This window comes from Stigmatopora argus, chromosome 8 (assembly GCF_051989625.1).
Source record: "Stigmatopora argus isolate UIUO_Sarg chromosome 8, RoL_Sarg_1.0, whole genome shotgun sequence".
NCBI lineage: Eukaryota > Metazoa > Chordata > Actinopteri > Syngnathiformes > Syngnathidae > Stigmatopora > Stigmatopora argus.
The window spans coordinates 6,390,128-6,403,844 of record NC_135394.1 but is presented as its reverse complement, the minus strand read 5'-3'; the positions used below and the strand labels follow the sequence as shown (position 1 = coordinate 6,403,844).

At 39.8% G+C, this 13,717-nt stretch overlaps 1 protein-coding gene across 10 annotated transcripts in view; it reads right to left on the bottom strand.

Moving 5' to 3' along the window:
• Positions 1 to 4,683: 4,683 nt before the first annotated feature.
• Positions 4,684 to 13,717, bottom strand: part of ptprsa (protein tyrosine phosphatase receptor type Sa) — a 159,568-nt gene continuing 150,534 nt past the window's right edge. For all 10 annotated transcript variants that reach the window (XM_077608061.1, XM_077608051.1, XM_077608057.1 and 7 more), the window contains 6 exons: positions 13,472 to 13,650; positions 12,833 to 12,959; positions 12,630 to 12,755; positions 11,106 to 11,260; positions 8,743 to 8,878; positions 4,684 to 7,069 (listed from right to left, as the gene is read on the bottom strand). In XM_077608061.1, coding sequence (XP_077464187.1) covers positions 7,001 to 7,069; positions 8,743 to 8,878; positions 11,106 to 11,260; positions 12,630 to 12,755; positions 12,833 to 12,959; positions 13,472 to 13,650 — 792 coding nt within the window. In that variant the 3' untranslated portion in view covers positions 4,684 to 7,000. The remainder of the gene's footprint in view (positions 7,070 to 8,742; positions 8,879 to 11,105; positions 11,261 to 12,629; positions 12,756 to 12,832; positions 12,960 to 13,471; positions 13,651 to 13,717) is intronic.

Genomic DNA, 13,717 nt, shown 5'->3' with positions numbered 1-13,717 from the left:
CAGCCTCCCACATGGGAGGCAGGTGAGTGAACCTCTACACCACGAATCGGCCACACTTCAGTTTGTCATTATTGGAAGGTCTTGACTACAAATATATAGAAACAACTAAGGGAAAATGTTTCCCAACTGGGATTCAAACCGCAGCCTCCCACATGGGAGGCAGGTGAGTGAACCTCTACGCCACGAATCGGCCACACTTCAGTTTGTCATTATTGGAAGGTCTTGACTACAAATATATCGAAACAACTAAGGGAAAATGTTTCCCAACTGGGATTCGAACCTCAGCCTCCCACATGGGAGGCAGGTGAGTGAACCTCTACGCCACGAATCAGCCACACTTCAGTTTGTCATTATTGGAAGGTCTTGACTACAAATATATCGAAACAACTAAGGGAAAATGTTTCCCAACTGGGATTCGAACCCCAGCCTCCCACATGGCAGTCAGGTGAGTGAACCTCTATGCTAAGTAAAGTGTGGGCACTTCATGGTGTAGAGGTTCACTCACCTGACTGCCATGTAGGCAGTTGGGGTTCAAATCCCAGTTGGGATTCATTTTTCCCTTAAACAGAAACAGCCATGTGTAGTCAAGACCTTCCAATAATGACAAAGTGTGGCCACTTCATGGCGTAGAGGTTTGTTCACCTGACTGCCATGTGGGCAGCTGGGGCTCAAATCCTGGTGTTGTTTGACTGATCACTACACTATGTAGTTCAGTATATGGATGAAACTTTTTTTCATTCAAATAAAGACTTAGTCATTTTTTTCAGCAAAACAATTTTCCAGTCAGCTGAAGTCAGGTTCATTTGCCTGACTGCCATGCGGGCAAATGCGGTTCAACTCCTGGCGTGGTGTCATTTTCCCTTAAATAGAAGCAACCGTGTGTACTCAAGAGTTTTCAAAAACGACTTGGTAACGTGTGGCCACTTCCCGGTGTAGTGGTTCTGTTACCTGCCTGCCATGTGGGCAGACAGGGTTCAAATCCCAGTTGGTAATAATTTTTCCCTTAAATAAAAACAACCGTGTGTAGTCAAGACTTTCCAAAAATGACAATATTAAGTGTGGCTGCTTCATGGTGCAGAGGTTTGTTCACCTGACTGCCATGTGGGCAGTTGTGGTTCGAATCCCAGCTGGGAATTATTTTTTCCTTAAATAAAATAAACCTTGTGTAGTCTAGACTTTCCAATAATGTCAAGGTAAAGTGTGGCCACTTCATGGTGTAGAGGTTTGTTCACCTGACTGCCATGTGGGCAGGCAGGGTTCGAATCTCGGTGGACGATGAACCATTTTGACATTAAAACGACTAAGTCATTCAGTCTTTCCTTAAATAAAAGAACCAAATGACCATGTATAGGTGCTGCCTCATGGTGTAGTGGTTCTGTTACCTGCCTGCCATGTGGGCAGACAGGGTTCAAATCCCAGTTGGTAATAATTTTTTCCGTAAATAAAAACAACCGTGTAAAGACTCCAAAAATGACAAAGTTAAGTGTGGCCGCTTCGTGGTGCAGAGGTTTGTTCACCTGACTGCCATGCGGGCAGTTGTGGTTCAAATCCCAGTTGGGAATTATTTTTCCCTAAAATAAAATAAACCTTGTGTAGTCAAGACTTTCCAATAATGACAATATAAAGTGTGGCCACTTCATGGTGTAGAGGTTTGTTCACCTGACTGCCGTGTGGGCAGCCAGGGTTCGAATCTCGATGGACGATGAACCATTTTGCCATTAAAAAAGACTTAAGTCATTCAGTCTTTCCTTAAACAAAAGCACCAAATGACCATGTATAGGCGGGCCGCCTCATGGTGTAGTGGGTCAGTCACCTGCCTGCCATGTGGGAGGCGAGGGTTCACGTCCCGGTGTCGCCAGTCAACGACTGTATGGTGTCGGCAGTCGGCCGCAGGCCGACTGTCGAACACCACCAGGAACCCTTCCCCCCAACTGTCTTCCGGTCAGCCGAAGGCTGACCGGAAATAAATTGTTTTGCTGAAAAAAATGACTAAGTCTTTATTTTAATGAAAAAAGGATTACCCATTTACTGAACTACATAGTGTAGTGATCAGTCAAACGAGAGCGGGATTCGAACCCCAACCTCCCAGATGGCAGTCAGGTGAGTGAACCTCTACGCCACGAATTGGCCACACTTCAGTTTGTCATTATTGGAAGGTCTTGACTACAAATATATCGAAACAACTAAGGGAAAATGTTTCCCAACTGGGATTCAAACCCCAGCCTCCCACATGGCAGTCAGGTGAGTGAACCTCTACGCCACGAATCGGCCACACTTCAGTTTGTCATTATTGGAAGGTCTTGACTACAAATATATAGAAACAACTAAGGGAAAATGTTTCCCAACTGGGATTCGAACCCCAGCCTCCCACATGGGAGGCAGGTGAGTGAACCTCTACGCCACGAATCGGCCACACTTCAGTTTGTCATTATTGGAAGGTCTTGACTACAAATATATAGAAACAACTAAGGGAAAATATTTCCCAACTGGGTTTCGAACCGCAGCCTCCCACATGGGAGGCAGGTGAGTGAACCTCTACGCCACGAATCGGCCACACTTCAGTTTGTCATTATTGGAAGGTCTTGACTACAAATACATAGAAACAACTAAGGGAAAATGTTTCCCAACTGGGATTCGAACCCCAGCCTCCCACATGGGAGGCAGGTGAGTGAACCTCTACGCCACGAATCGGCCACACTTCAGTTTGTCATTATCTTAAGGTCTTGACTACAAATATATCGAAACAACTAAGGGAAAATGTTTCCCAACTGGGATTCGAACCCCAGCCTCCCACATGGCAGTCAGGTGAGTGAACCTCTACGCTAAGTAAAGTGTGGCCACTTCATGGTGTAGAGGTTCACTCACCTGAATGCCATGTAGGCAGTTGGGGTTCAAATCCCAGTTGGGATTCATTTTTCCCTTAAATAGAAACAGCCATGTGTAGTCAAGACCTTCCAATAATGACAAAGTCAAGTGTGGACACTTCATGGCGTAGAGGTTTGTTCACCTGACTGCCATGTGGGCAGCTGGGGTTCAAATCCTGGTGTTGTTTGACTGATCACTACACTATGTAGTTCAGTATATGGATGAAACGTTTTTTTCATTCAAATAAAGACTTAGTCATTTTTTTCAGCAAAACAATTTTCCAGTCAGCCGAAGTCAGGTTCATTTGCCTGACTGCCATGCGGGCAAGTGCGGTTCAACTCCTGGCGTGGTGTCATTTTCCCTTAAATAGAAGCAACCGTGTGTACTCAAGAGTTTTGTAAAACGACATTTTACCTGTTTAGTGCATATTTTTGATTGAGTCTGGCCCGCAAACAGGGTGTTCCAAAATTTATGACCCCATTTCGTGAGCCAATAACTTTGAGACAGTGGAGCAGGTTCGTGAAGCCTTCCTGCATAGACCTCGGAAGAGTGTTAGAAAAGCAAGTCCAGAAACCCACATTCCAGCCCTTTTCTTGAAATTTTTGGTGCCAAGTCCTAATTTGTTTGGTACCTTCTTTGCAAAGTTTTTCAAGAAGGCACGCTGCACTGTATTCCATATTTTAGCTTCATACAGTAGTTTGGGGCGGCCCGGTGGAGTGAGTGGTTAGCGTGTCGGCCTCACAGCTCTGGGGTCCTGGGTTCAAATCCAGGTCACCTCCACCTGAGTGTAGCTTGCATGTTCTTCCCGGCCCTGCGTGGGTTTCCTCCGGGTTCTCTGGTTTCCTCCCACATTAAAAAAAACATGCATGGTAGGCTGATTGGACACTGAATTGCTCCTAGGTATGGTTGTGTGTGCATGGTTGTCCGTCTCCTTGTGCCCTGCGATCGGCTGGCCACCGATTCAAGGCGTCCCCCGCCTCTGGCCCAGAGTCAGCTGGGATAGGCTTTAGCACCCCCCACGACCCTAATGACCCCTCAGAAAACGAGATGAGATAGTAGTTTGCCAAGGTCTGTGTGAATGAATTGACACATTATACTATAAATACACAGATGAACAGTTTTTTTTTCAGACAACATTTCTTTAATACAAAGTCAACATATCTACATACACAGTGGCTTTAAACCAATCATGTTTCAGTTTAATGTAACAATTTGAAAGCCACAGCACTTGGCCCCCATACAAATGAAAACTGTATTGAATTTCATGGACATTTGGTCAGTATGTAGTGTATAATGCTTGATTCTTTTGTTAGTCTTCTTTTTTGTTTGTCGTAACCAAGATATTCGGTGACTATTCCGATAATTGTGGCAGGTGTTCAAACAAAGTCAGAAAACTTCTATTGCACACAGTTCCAAAGACCTCCACAGCTAATTTCGACATGCGTGCTCCCATCAGTTCCACAAAGTTTTTTTTTTACTTGATCAGTTCCAGCTGTCATAACGTCAAACGGATAAGATGACTTTGCAGCAAGTTTTTGGTTGTCCCAGTTTAGCCTTCCACGGTTTACTTCTGGTCCTGATTTCTTTTTCCATCCCAATACATAACAATGCTGCACATTAATGTTAAAAACAGTTTTAGGTAATGCAAGTACTCTACATGTGGTAACCAAATTATATGTATGAAATTAGCTTGTGTGCACCTGTCAGCTGAACAATAACTGAAATTCATGGGAAAAATTTGACGGATGACAAACACATTTTCTTTTATTTAAACCCCAATTGATGTGTATGTGTTCGAGTGCTTCCAGTTTTTGATAGAAAAAATATATAAAAAGCAAAAAAAACCTAAACAAAACACATGGTACCTTTTAAATTGGTCGAAATGGTAAAACGCTAGGGAGCTATATTGGAAAGTTCTCTCCGGAGATGAAAATTAAACCAACATCAAGTTGGCAATCAGTAACTCCTTGTAGAGTTCCAATTCTTTGTTCAAGCTCTTGAGGGTCAAATGATTTACAAATACATATACTCTATATATTTGTTTATTTACATGTTGTTTGCTGCGTATATGTAACAAAATTAATTACCACAATATGATGGAAAGTAATAAGTAAAAAAAAAAAACTACAAAGAACACAAACTTTCATAAAGCAAGGGTTATAGCCTGTTGATGATCATACCAAAGTCTAATCAGGCTAATTCACATAACAAGAAAAATATAATCATTTTGATTTGTTAGATATTGTATTTTGGGGACTGGTTTCCCTTCGGCAGCAATGAATAATAATAATACTGTCTACAAAATTAATGATATTGCGGAATTCTATTTAAATTTCTTCTGCAATGCATATGCTCATCAACACGTGGATTCTTAGGTTAAAAAAACAAGCTTAATGAGCAATTATAAAAGGAAGCAATCTTCTAACACTGCTGATGGGATAACAAAAAAATAAAATAAACAGGGGTTTCATACTAAGATGGATATACCTTATAGTCTGTTTTTAAATATATATAACTGTGAGTGTGCAGTACATGTACATATATGCACACATGCACAGAAATACTGACGATTTCTACAGTGAAAAAATAGAATGTCTTTTAACATAATATGAACAAATAAGCACTTATCTTTTGCTATTTCTTTTTAGAAAATGTGATACAACATCTCTGGTTAAAAAAAAAGAAAAATGTGAACTAAGTAACGCAAAATAAGTCAGCATAATACAACACTGATGTTTTTATAATGTTACAATAACAATAAGGCTTTTTTGGAAATACAAAAAGATTACACACAGTTCTGTCCATCCATCACTCTGGCTGTTTGTTTGTGCACATCTGAAAACATTTCAAAGAAGTGCACACCAAAATATGATGCCTTAAAATAAAAACCCGCTGAGTTGATCTTTATCGGTCACATTTCAATTAGTGCGTAAAACCCAACCTGCAGTTTTTTCCCCCCCATCAGGGCTTTGTTCAAGTTCTTCTTCTCCAGAATGTGCAAGTAACTTATACTGAAGAGTTTACTCATCGCATTGAGAGCTAAGTAGCTCTACTTTAATCAACCACAGCGTATGAAGGGCTCAAAGTAAAGCGCTTTTTAATACAACAAAAGAACCTGCGGTGGAACTTGAAGGAAATGTTTTTAAAACCAGGTTTTGTTATTGAAACAGGCCCAATTTCTTTTGAGTCTTTTGAAATAAAACCTACTTTACGAGTCACACACACAAGATAAGCAGCATGTTTGGTTGGAAAAACAAAAGCTAAACAAAACAAAAAAGATATCGACATATTTAGGATGGGCATTTGTCACCATACACATAGAAAGGCTTTGCGGCCCATCATTGTCTGAGTTAATTTGCTTATTCCAAAGCTTCTCGCCAGATCTTCTGTAGATTGCAACCCCATGAAAAAAATAATTAGTTCAAAAAAAATGGGTCACAGACGACCCAGCTTCTTTTTACAGGCACAGCGTCCCACAACTCTCTGGTGACACGCAGACAAGCATCCGATTGACGGGAGAACCCATCTGAAGCTACGTGATGTTGCTTTCGTCCTGACGACTTCCCTTCTGATCATGTGGTGAGATGTTCCGTCACACACGCTCCAAATAAACACTTCTCATCATTAGCGTTGCTTTGCCGATGACATACGCCGTCTCCATTTGATCATTCTCTCTGAACGCTACTCACAAAATATGTCGGAAAGGGGGAAAAATACTTCCTTTACATCCGGGAATATGAAAAATCATGAGAGAAAACCCACTTCTTCTTGGCTATAGCCATCTCACTGATATTTGCCCTGTATTTCATATGTTGTGTGACGTTTCGGCGACTGTTTACAATGTCGTTATGGAAACACTTGAGGTAAGGTAAGAAGTCAGACACTTGGATCGCCCCCTACAGTTTGAGCCAATGATTCTGGGTTCCACTCCTGATGGTGGTCATCTTTTTTGACTTTGGAGTCTGAACTAACCTGGCCTGATGGGAATTATTCTGGTTGAAATGGCATTTAAAAGTCTTCGATTGGAGGTATCTTAATGAAGTTGTTGTGTCACTGATGTTTCAAAATTCAGGTTTCTATGGCTCAGGAGACTGTTGACAGGGCGTACAGGACTCATGGGGGTAAGAGATGGCTTTTACGTTGCATAGTGATCAAAGCTTCCTAAGTACTCTAGAGCGGCGTGATAGCAGAACTGGTACTCATCCTGTAGAAGAGGGAGAAAAAAAAGAAGAAGATTTGATTGGCATGTCATAAAAAAATGCAGTTTTTAATACGGATATTAGATAAGGCATTTGAGGCATTGCATAGTAAAGGTTTCTTTTAAAAGCAGCAACTTTTAGAGGTCATTTGATAACGAGTTCCACTCAACTTTAATTAAATCTAGCTGCCCTCAAACAAAGTTGAGGACATTTATGCACATTCTGTTCAGAAGCAGGTGGTCAGCAGGTCCCTGGTGGGCCAGCGCTCTGTTAACCTGCCGCAACACAGTCTGCGTTTGAAGCCAGTAAGTGCTGTCTAAAGATAGGCACCCAGTGTCAGGGCAGCGAGGCATCAAGGACCGCTTGAAACCAACTGCAATTCCTGTTTAATGAGATGCCGTCAAACTGCCTCCAGAACACTCGCTTGTATCCCCCACTGGTTCCGAGGGCTGAATATTAGGTGCTGGCATGTCCAGGTTGTTTAATTAGACTCCCCGCAGTGGGCAAAACCCTTTATATTGCATATTGCAGTGGCATGCACTAGAGGCCTTAAAGGGCTTCTCTCCCGGCCTAAAACATTGTCAGAAGCACAGATTTGCGATTAAAAATAGGATTAAAATTTTATTAAATTATTTTCAACTGTGTATTATATAGGCGGGCAGCCTGGTGAGCGAGTGGCTAGCACATCGGCCTCACAGTTCTAGGGTCGATGGTTCGATCCCAGGTCGTTCCTCAATGTGTGTGTGGCGTTTGCATGTTCTCCTTAACTCTGTGTGGGTTTTCTCCAGGTAGTCTGTTTTCCTCCCACATCCCAAAAACATGCAGGGTAGGCTGGTTAAACACTCGAAATTGCCCCTAGGTGTGAGTGTGAGCGTAAATGCCTGTCCGTCTCCTTGTGCCCTGTGATTGGCTGATCACCGATTCATGCCCGTAGTGAGCTGGGATCGGCTCCAGCATCCCCCACGACCCTTGTAAGGATAAGCGATTCGGAAAATGAATGAATGTGTATTATAATGCATTCAATTGCTTCTGATTGTGGCTGTAGATTTATGCTTCTTCAATCAGATTTGCTAGTCAATGTTGCCATATAAATCCCTACCTACCATAGGTTAGGGAACTCTAAACAGTTTTTGGCATTGATATAGTTGAAAAGGTGGCAGGAGACATGTTATATCATGGACCACTAAAATAGGTCAAACTGAAAAGCCAGGCTCATAAAAGTAACATTATTCTCTCCGTTCTATACCAGTGAATACTAATATATAATAGATGGAACCACTGTGACGCTTTGGTGAGAGAGTTTAATTGTATGCATTTTAATAGATGTAGGTGGTTAATGAAGGATGGGAAAATGTCATTTTACATACAGCTGTACTATCATGCTATCGTTTCATATGTTTGGATTTGAAAGCTTGTCATTGATTGCAGTTTGAATAATACGCGTGGCCAATTTATGTTTTTGTTTCAAGTTCCTTCCTGATCAGGTTTATTGATCAGAATGTAACTTCTAAAATATTGTTTTAAGTTTCAAACTGAAACTACTACACTATATTGCAGCTATAATTGCAAAAGTGGTATATTTTGCCAGCTTTAAACACAACTAGAATTAGTAACATCTTACGTACTTGATTTATTATTATATTTTTTGCATGGTGTATGTAGGTCAGGAGCATCTAACCTCAGTTTGGACCATTGCTGGCCTCTGTGTCCGGAGCATCTTCACTGTCTGGAAGATATCAACAACGCCTTCGTAACGCATTCTCTCCAGGACGATGCTGAGGGTGATGAAGACACCAGTCCGCCCCACGCCAGCACTACAAAACGGAAAACGAAGATGCGGTAATTACAAGTAGAAATAAGATTTTCAACGTCACAGGCTCTATAGTAAAATACAACACATTAATCAATCACCTCCTGTGCAATCTCTATTTTGTGCAAGTAAACATCTTCAAACGGACTAATACAAATGACAAAAGATTGGAAACTGATTCGTATCATTCAATTCACAGTCACGGCACTGATGGCAAAGATGGTCTGACGTCAGATAAATGACAGAAAAATGTTCTGCAGTTGCTGTCCAGAAATACAGTCTTGAGTCTTAAATGGAATCCGCAAATACTTCAAAGCTGTCTCTCTAAGCTGCTTTGCTGTGAAATGACTTCCACTCCACCATTGGAACAATAATTGATATGACAACAATTTTATTTGGGCTTCCTCCGAATGCTAAAGCTTTTTTTATGTTTGTGTGTGTGTGAGTGTTCGAGAAGAAAACTCTTTAAAACCAAAATGTTTCCGACCCCCCCCTAAAAAATGATATCAAACAATTCTAAGCTGACCCATCTATCATGCCAAGCAACCACCCAACCCGACTTTCATTCCCACTGTATCTCTTAGGCCACCCAAAGCAGCTTCCAGAGGGTCGATCACAGCTTTGTCACATGGACTCAAATTCCTCTTCCTGGTGCTCTTCTCTCTCTCACCAGTATCGTCCACTCCACAAATAAAGGGTGCACCAGCCACGGCCGACTGAGGGGATTTGGAGTCGACCATTCAGGGAATGTAATCAGCCAATTAATGACAAAACCCACAAAAGCCTAGATAGTGGCTGAGAGTGGCAGTGGGGGGGGGAGTGGAGGATTTGGTAGGAACGGAACAAAAGATGGCTGAAAGAATGAACGGACCGAAATGAATTGAGGGAGTAGAACAGAGGATTAGGAACTCGAATTTGGGATGACAGATGTGAAAGGCACCGTGTAAGGAAAAGGGACGAAAACTGACAAGTAGAAGGCAATGGCCACAAAGAAACCAATCTTGATACAAACCATTAATGAAGATTCTCGTGATATAAAAACAGGTTGTGGATTACAAAGTACATATAATGAAAAAAGCAGGAGGATAAAATGTAACTCCCTCGTTTGAAATATTGAGATGGGCATGAATATTTGTGTACAGATCAGCAATTGACCTCTCTCTTTTAGAAAAAAATAATAATCCAAGTTAATGGAGGCTCTTGGAAATGTGCTAAATCAACTGATAAAGGCAACGAAAAGGAAAAAAAACAATAATTGCATGCATTAATTGTCATGATAGTTTATTATGTTACTTAAGAAAAACCATGGGTCCATTAAACTTGAATTTCTTGGACTTCTAATGACAAAGGTCCAACTCTCAGCAGGCCATTTGATTGCTGGTGACATCAGCTTCTCCAAATGGGGAAAGGTGATATTAGTTTTGGATGATGTCATGACTTATTCCTCATTTGTGTGATATGGGGGATATGACAAATGTGGAATAAAACAAGGTGTTGATCCTTTTGAAAACTAGCATAAAACATTGGGACATCAAGGAAATGAGTCATTTGCTTAATACCTACAAAAGATAATAAAGGCTGGTCCTTCAAACCTATTAGAAATCATTTATATTTCAATATTTAGTAGCTTGAGTAATATGTGATACGTTATGCATTTTTTAGAACAAATTTTCACCAAAATGATTTTTTTTCATGGAAAAACCTCCCACTTTCTCTTCACAAAAACTGAACGATAGATTCTCTCAAGGCCCACAGTTAAAATAGAAATAATCTGAGCCTCTGGATCATGACTACTAGAAGTAAATATCAATATCTCCTCGAGTCTAACATGTCAAGTTAATGATGTAGGTTACCTTGGAATCTACACCCCAGGTAAAAGAATCCATTATGGATCATAAAAACAAAAAGAATGGCTGTATTATTTCATGTTCCTCTTCTTTGCAAATGCCAAGCTGCATCTCAGCCTTATCAATTATGAAAGAGATGGGCCTGAGGAGGTTCAGAATATTGCCATTGCAAGAAGAGAGACAATGTATTACCAGGTGATGCTGTAAGGATTACACCACAGATGCTAGGCTTTAACAACACTGTTATCTTAAAAAGTGAGTGCCTTTGGAATTAAAGTTTCTTTAAATGCATTTAAAAAAAATATTTTTTAAATGTTTAATGTTAATCTAAGGTTTTAAGTTATTATTTTTTATTTGCATTGTAAAGGAAAAGAGTGCTCCTACCTGCAGTGAACAGAGATTGGTCCATCCTGTCCAAACTGTTCCTTGGTTTTATGCACCTGACCAATAAAATCAATGAAACCCTCGCCAGATTTTGGAACACCTTGCTCAGGCCAGTCGGTGAACTGGAACTGTCTCACTGTCCTGGATTGTCCATCCTGCAGAAACATTGACAAATTGAGCAACCAAGAAAGAGTACATATAGCTTGGAAAAATAATACTTGGCATCAATAAAAATAATTCCACATATGAACACAATCTGAATAGGTTCAAATACAGACAAATAATATGTTAAGTTGGATGGTAATGAGGTTTTGATGGACAAAAAAACACTAGCCCATTGAATGTCAGAGGCTTTAATTACCAAGTAAGTGTCAATAATATTTGTCTAAAGACTGAACTTTATATACTTGCATTAATATTACAACTTTGAGGACCATCTTAGCAGTTATTTTTATTTATTTATAATTATTTTCACACCGTTCATGTCACAATGTGTTCTTACATGTTTAATGCAATCATTCTATCACAGTAACCTCTTCATGCAGATTTTTGTACAGGGCATGTTTGTTTTTTGTTTTTGAGACGAGTAGTACGTTTCCTTTCTTTTCGCCTTTGTCTAAGATCAAAACATCATGCCTCAGTAGGAGGATTAACAAAAAAACGAAAGCGGCAAAGACAACACAATGGGCTACGAGCCTAAAGAGAGGAAGGCGGAAAAAAAAAGAACTTTTTACACATAACCTAAGGGCCCATGCTGCGTGTCAAATTATGTGATTAAATACGTGACTGGCTCACCAGACGCGAGTGTTGAGGCATGCATGCTAAAGTCCGACTTTGCAAAGAAATGTGAAAACACTCATTTAATCAAAGAAACATGTTAGTACATAGTATGGTGTGGGGTTAATTCTAGTTTATTATGTTATTGTCTATAATATTGATAAATTGTATCTGTGTTATTTATGTTGCCATTACCTACTGTTGTTCTTCTTTCATAATTAAGACCATATGAGTAAACAGAAACCTTTAATGATCATATTTTAGAATAGTGTTAAAATAGATATTTATTACATATATTATACTATGCTTAATAACATGCACTTCTGTGTGACACCAGTTATAGATACGTTCCTCTTAGAAATGGAAAGTAATGTATGGGATTTGAAAAAAAATTGGTTCACTTTCTATCACTATAAATCTTGGAATTTGTTACAAAATGTCTCTTTTACAGATTGAAAATGCAGATTACATATTTTTTTATTACGGTTATTCCTAAAAATTAAAACCAAACAAAAAACACTTACATTTCCATTAATCTATGCATATTTGTTTAATTAGCAAATCCATAAACAAATATGTTAAGAATAAATTTACTTTTTTAATTTTCCCCACACCATAACAGAAGGATCATTATATGTTGCTATAATTAACAACTGTGCTTTTAGTCATCAAAATTGATGATTTGAATAGAAAATTAGATTTTTTTTATAATTTAGTAAAGAGAACTGATTTGTACTCTTTTCTTACCCTCGCATCTGTGACCTTGAACTCTCGTAGGATGTACTGAGGCATGTTATATTCAGCCATGGGGTCCACCACAAAGTACTGGTACCTAGCAGAGCGCTCTGCTGGCCAATACTGGTGACATTTTTCCTGTATGAAAAGATGACATTGAATGTCTTAATAAAGCCAATGCTACACGATTTGGAGTGTGAGAATTAATGTCATACCCTTCCCATCTCCCTCAGTTTGGTCAACATGACAACAATGGTGGAGTTGTTCTCCCACAACATCCTCCAGAAATCCTCTGTAGTTTCTGCCAGAGGGCCTTGAGTGGAAATGTAGGCTTTCTGTTGCCTGCACAAAGACAGTTACATAATGGTCTAAGTATTATGCAATGAAGAACATATACAATAGATTAGTATTCAACATTTTAACGGTGATAATAACATAATGACACAATTTATTATTAATCCTAATACACTATAAATTTTAATCACCAAACACTTGGAAGGTTATTGTAGAAAAAATATTTTGTAGGCTAAAAAAAATGAAAATTTAGTATAAATAAATGTGGACTGCATTTTTTTAATGTAGGAACTAATTGGCATTGGGCCGTAACTGAGCACTTTAGGTAGGCGGGCTGTTTCCGAGACCCTGCAATGCTTAAAATTGCAGAGTGTTTGATCACTTTTAGGAATGCTCGTGGTTTTGCTTAAGTCATCGCAACATTCCGTATCCGTCCTGTTATTTCAGTAAAAAAAAGTATTTTGGTGTAAACACAAAAACTCTTGGTCAAAGATTTTCATCTACCTCATTTTTAGTGCATCTACAGTTCTCCCAATACACATTAGCACACATAGGCCTACCTGTATCCATCAATAAAGCTGGAATTAATGTAGTCAGATCCTTCCAAGCCTCTGATTGGTTGCAGGCAGACACGCGTTGTCTCGTAGGGCATGATGTTGACCAGACGATTCTTGAACTTGTTGCATGGGAGGTTGGCACTAATGAAGCGCGACGTGTGGGCTTTGGAGTTAGCCAAACGCTGGTAAAATAGAAATAAATAAAAGACATGAAGTTAAAAAGAGTGAGTGAAATCACAGGCAGGGAAG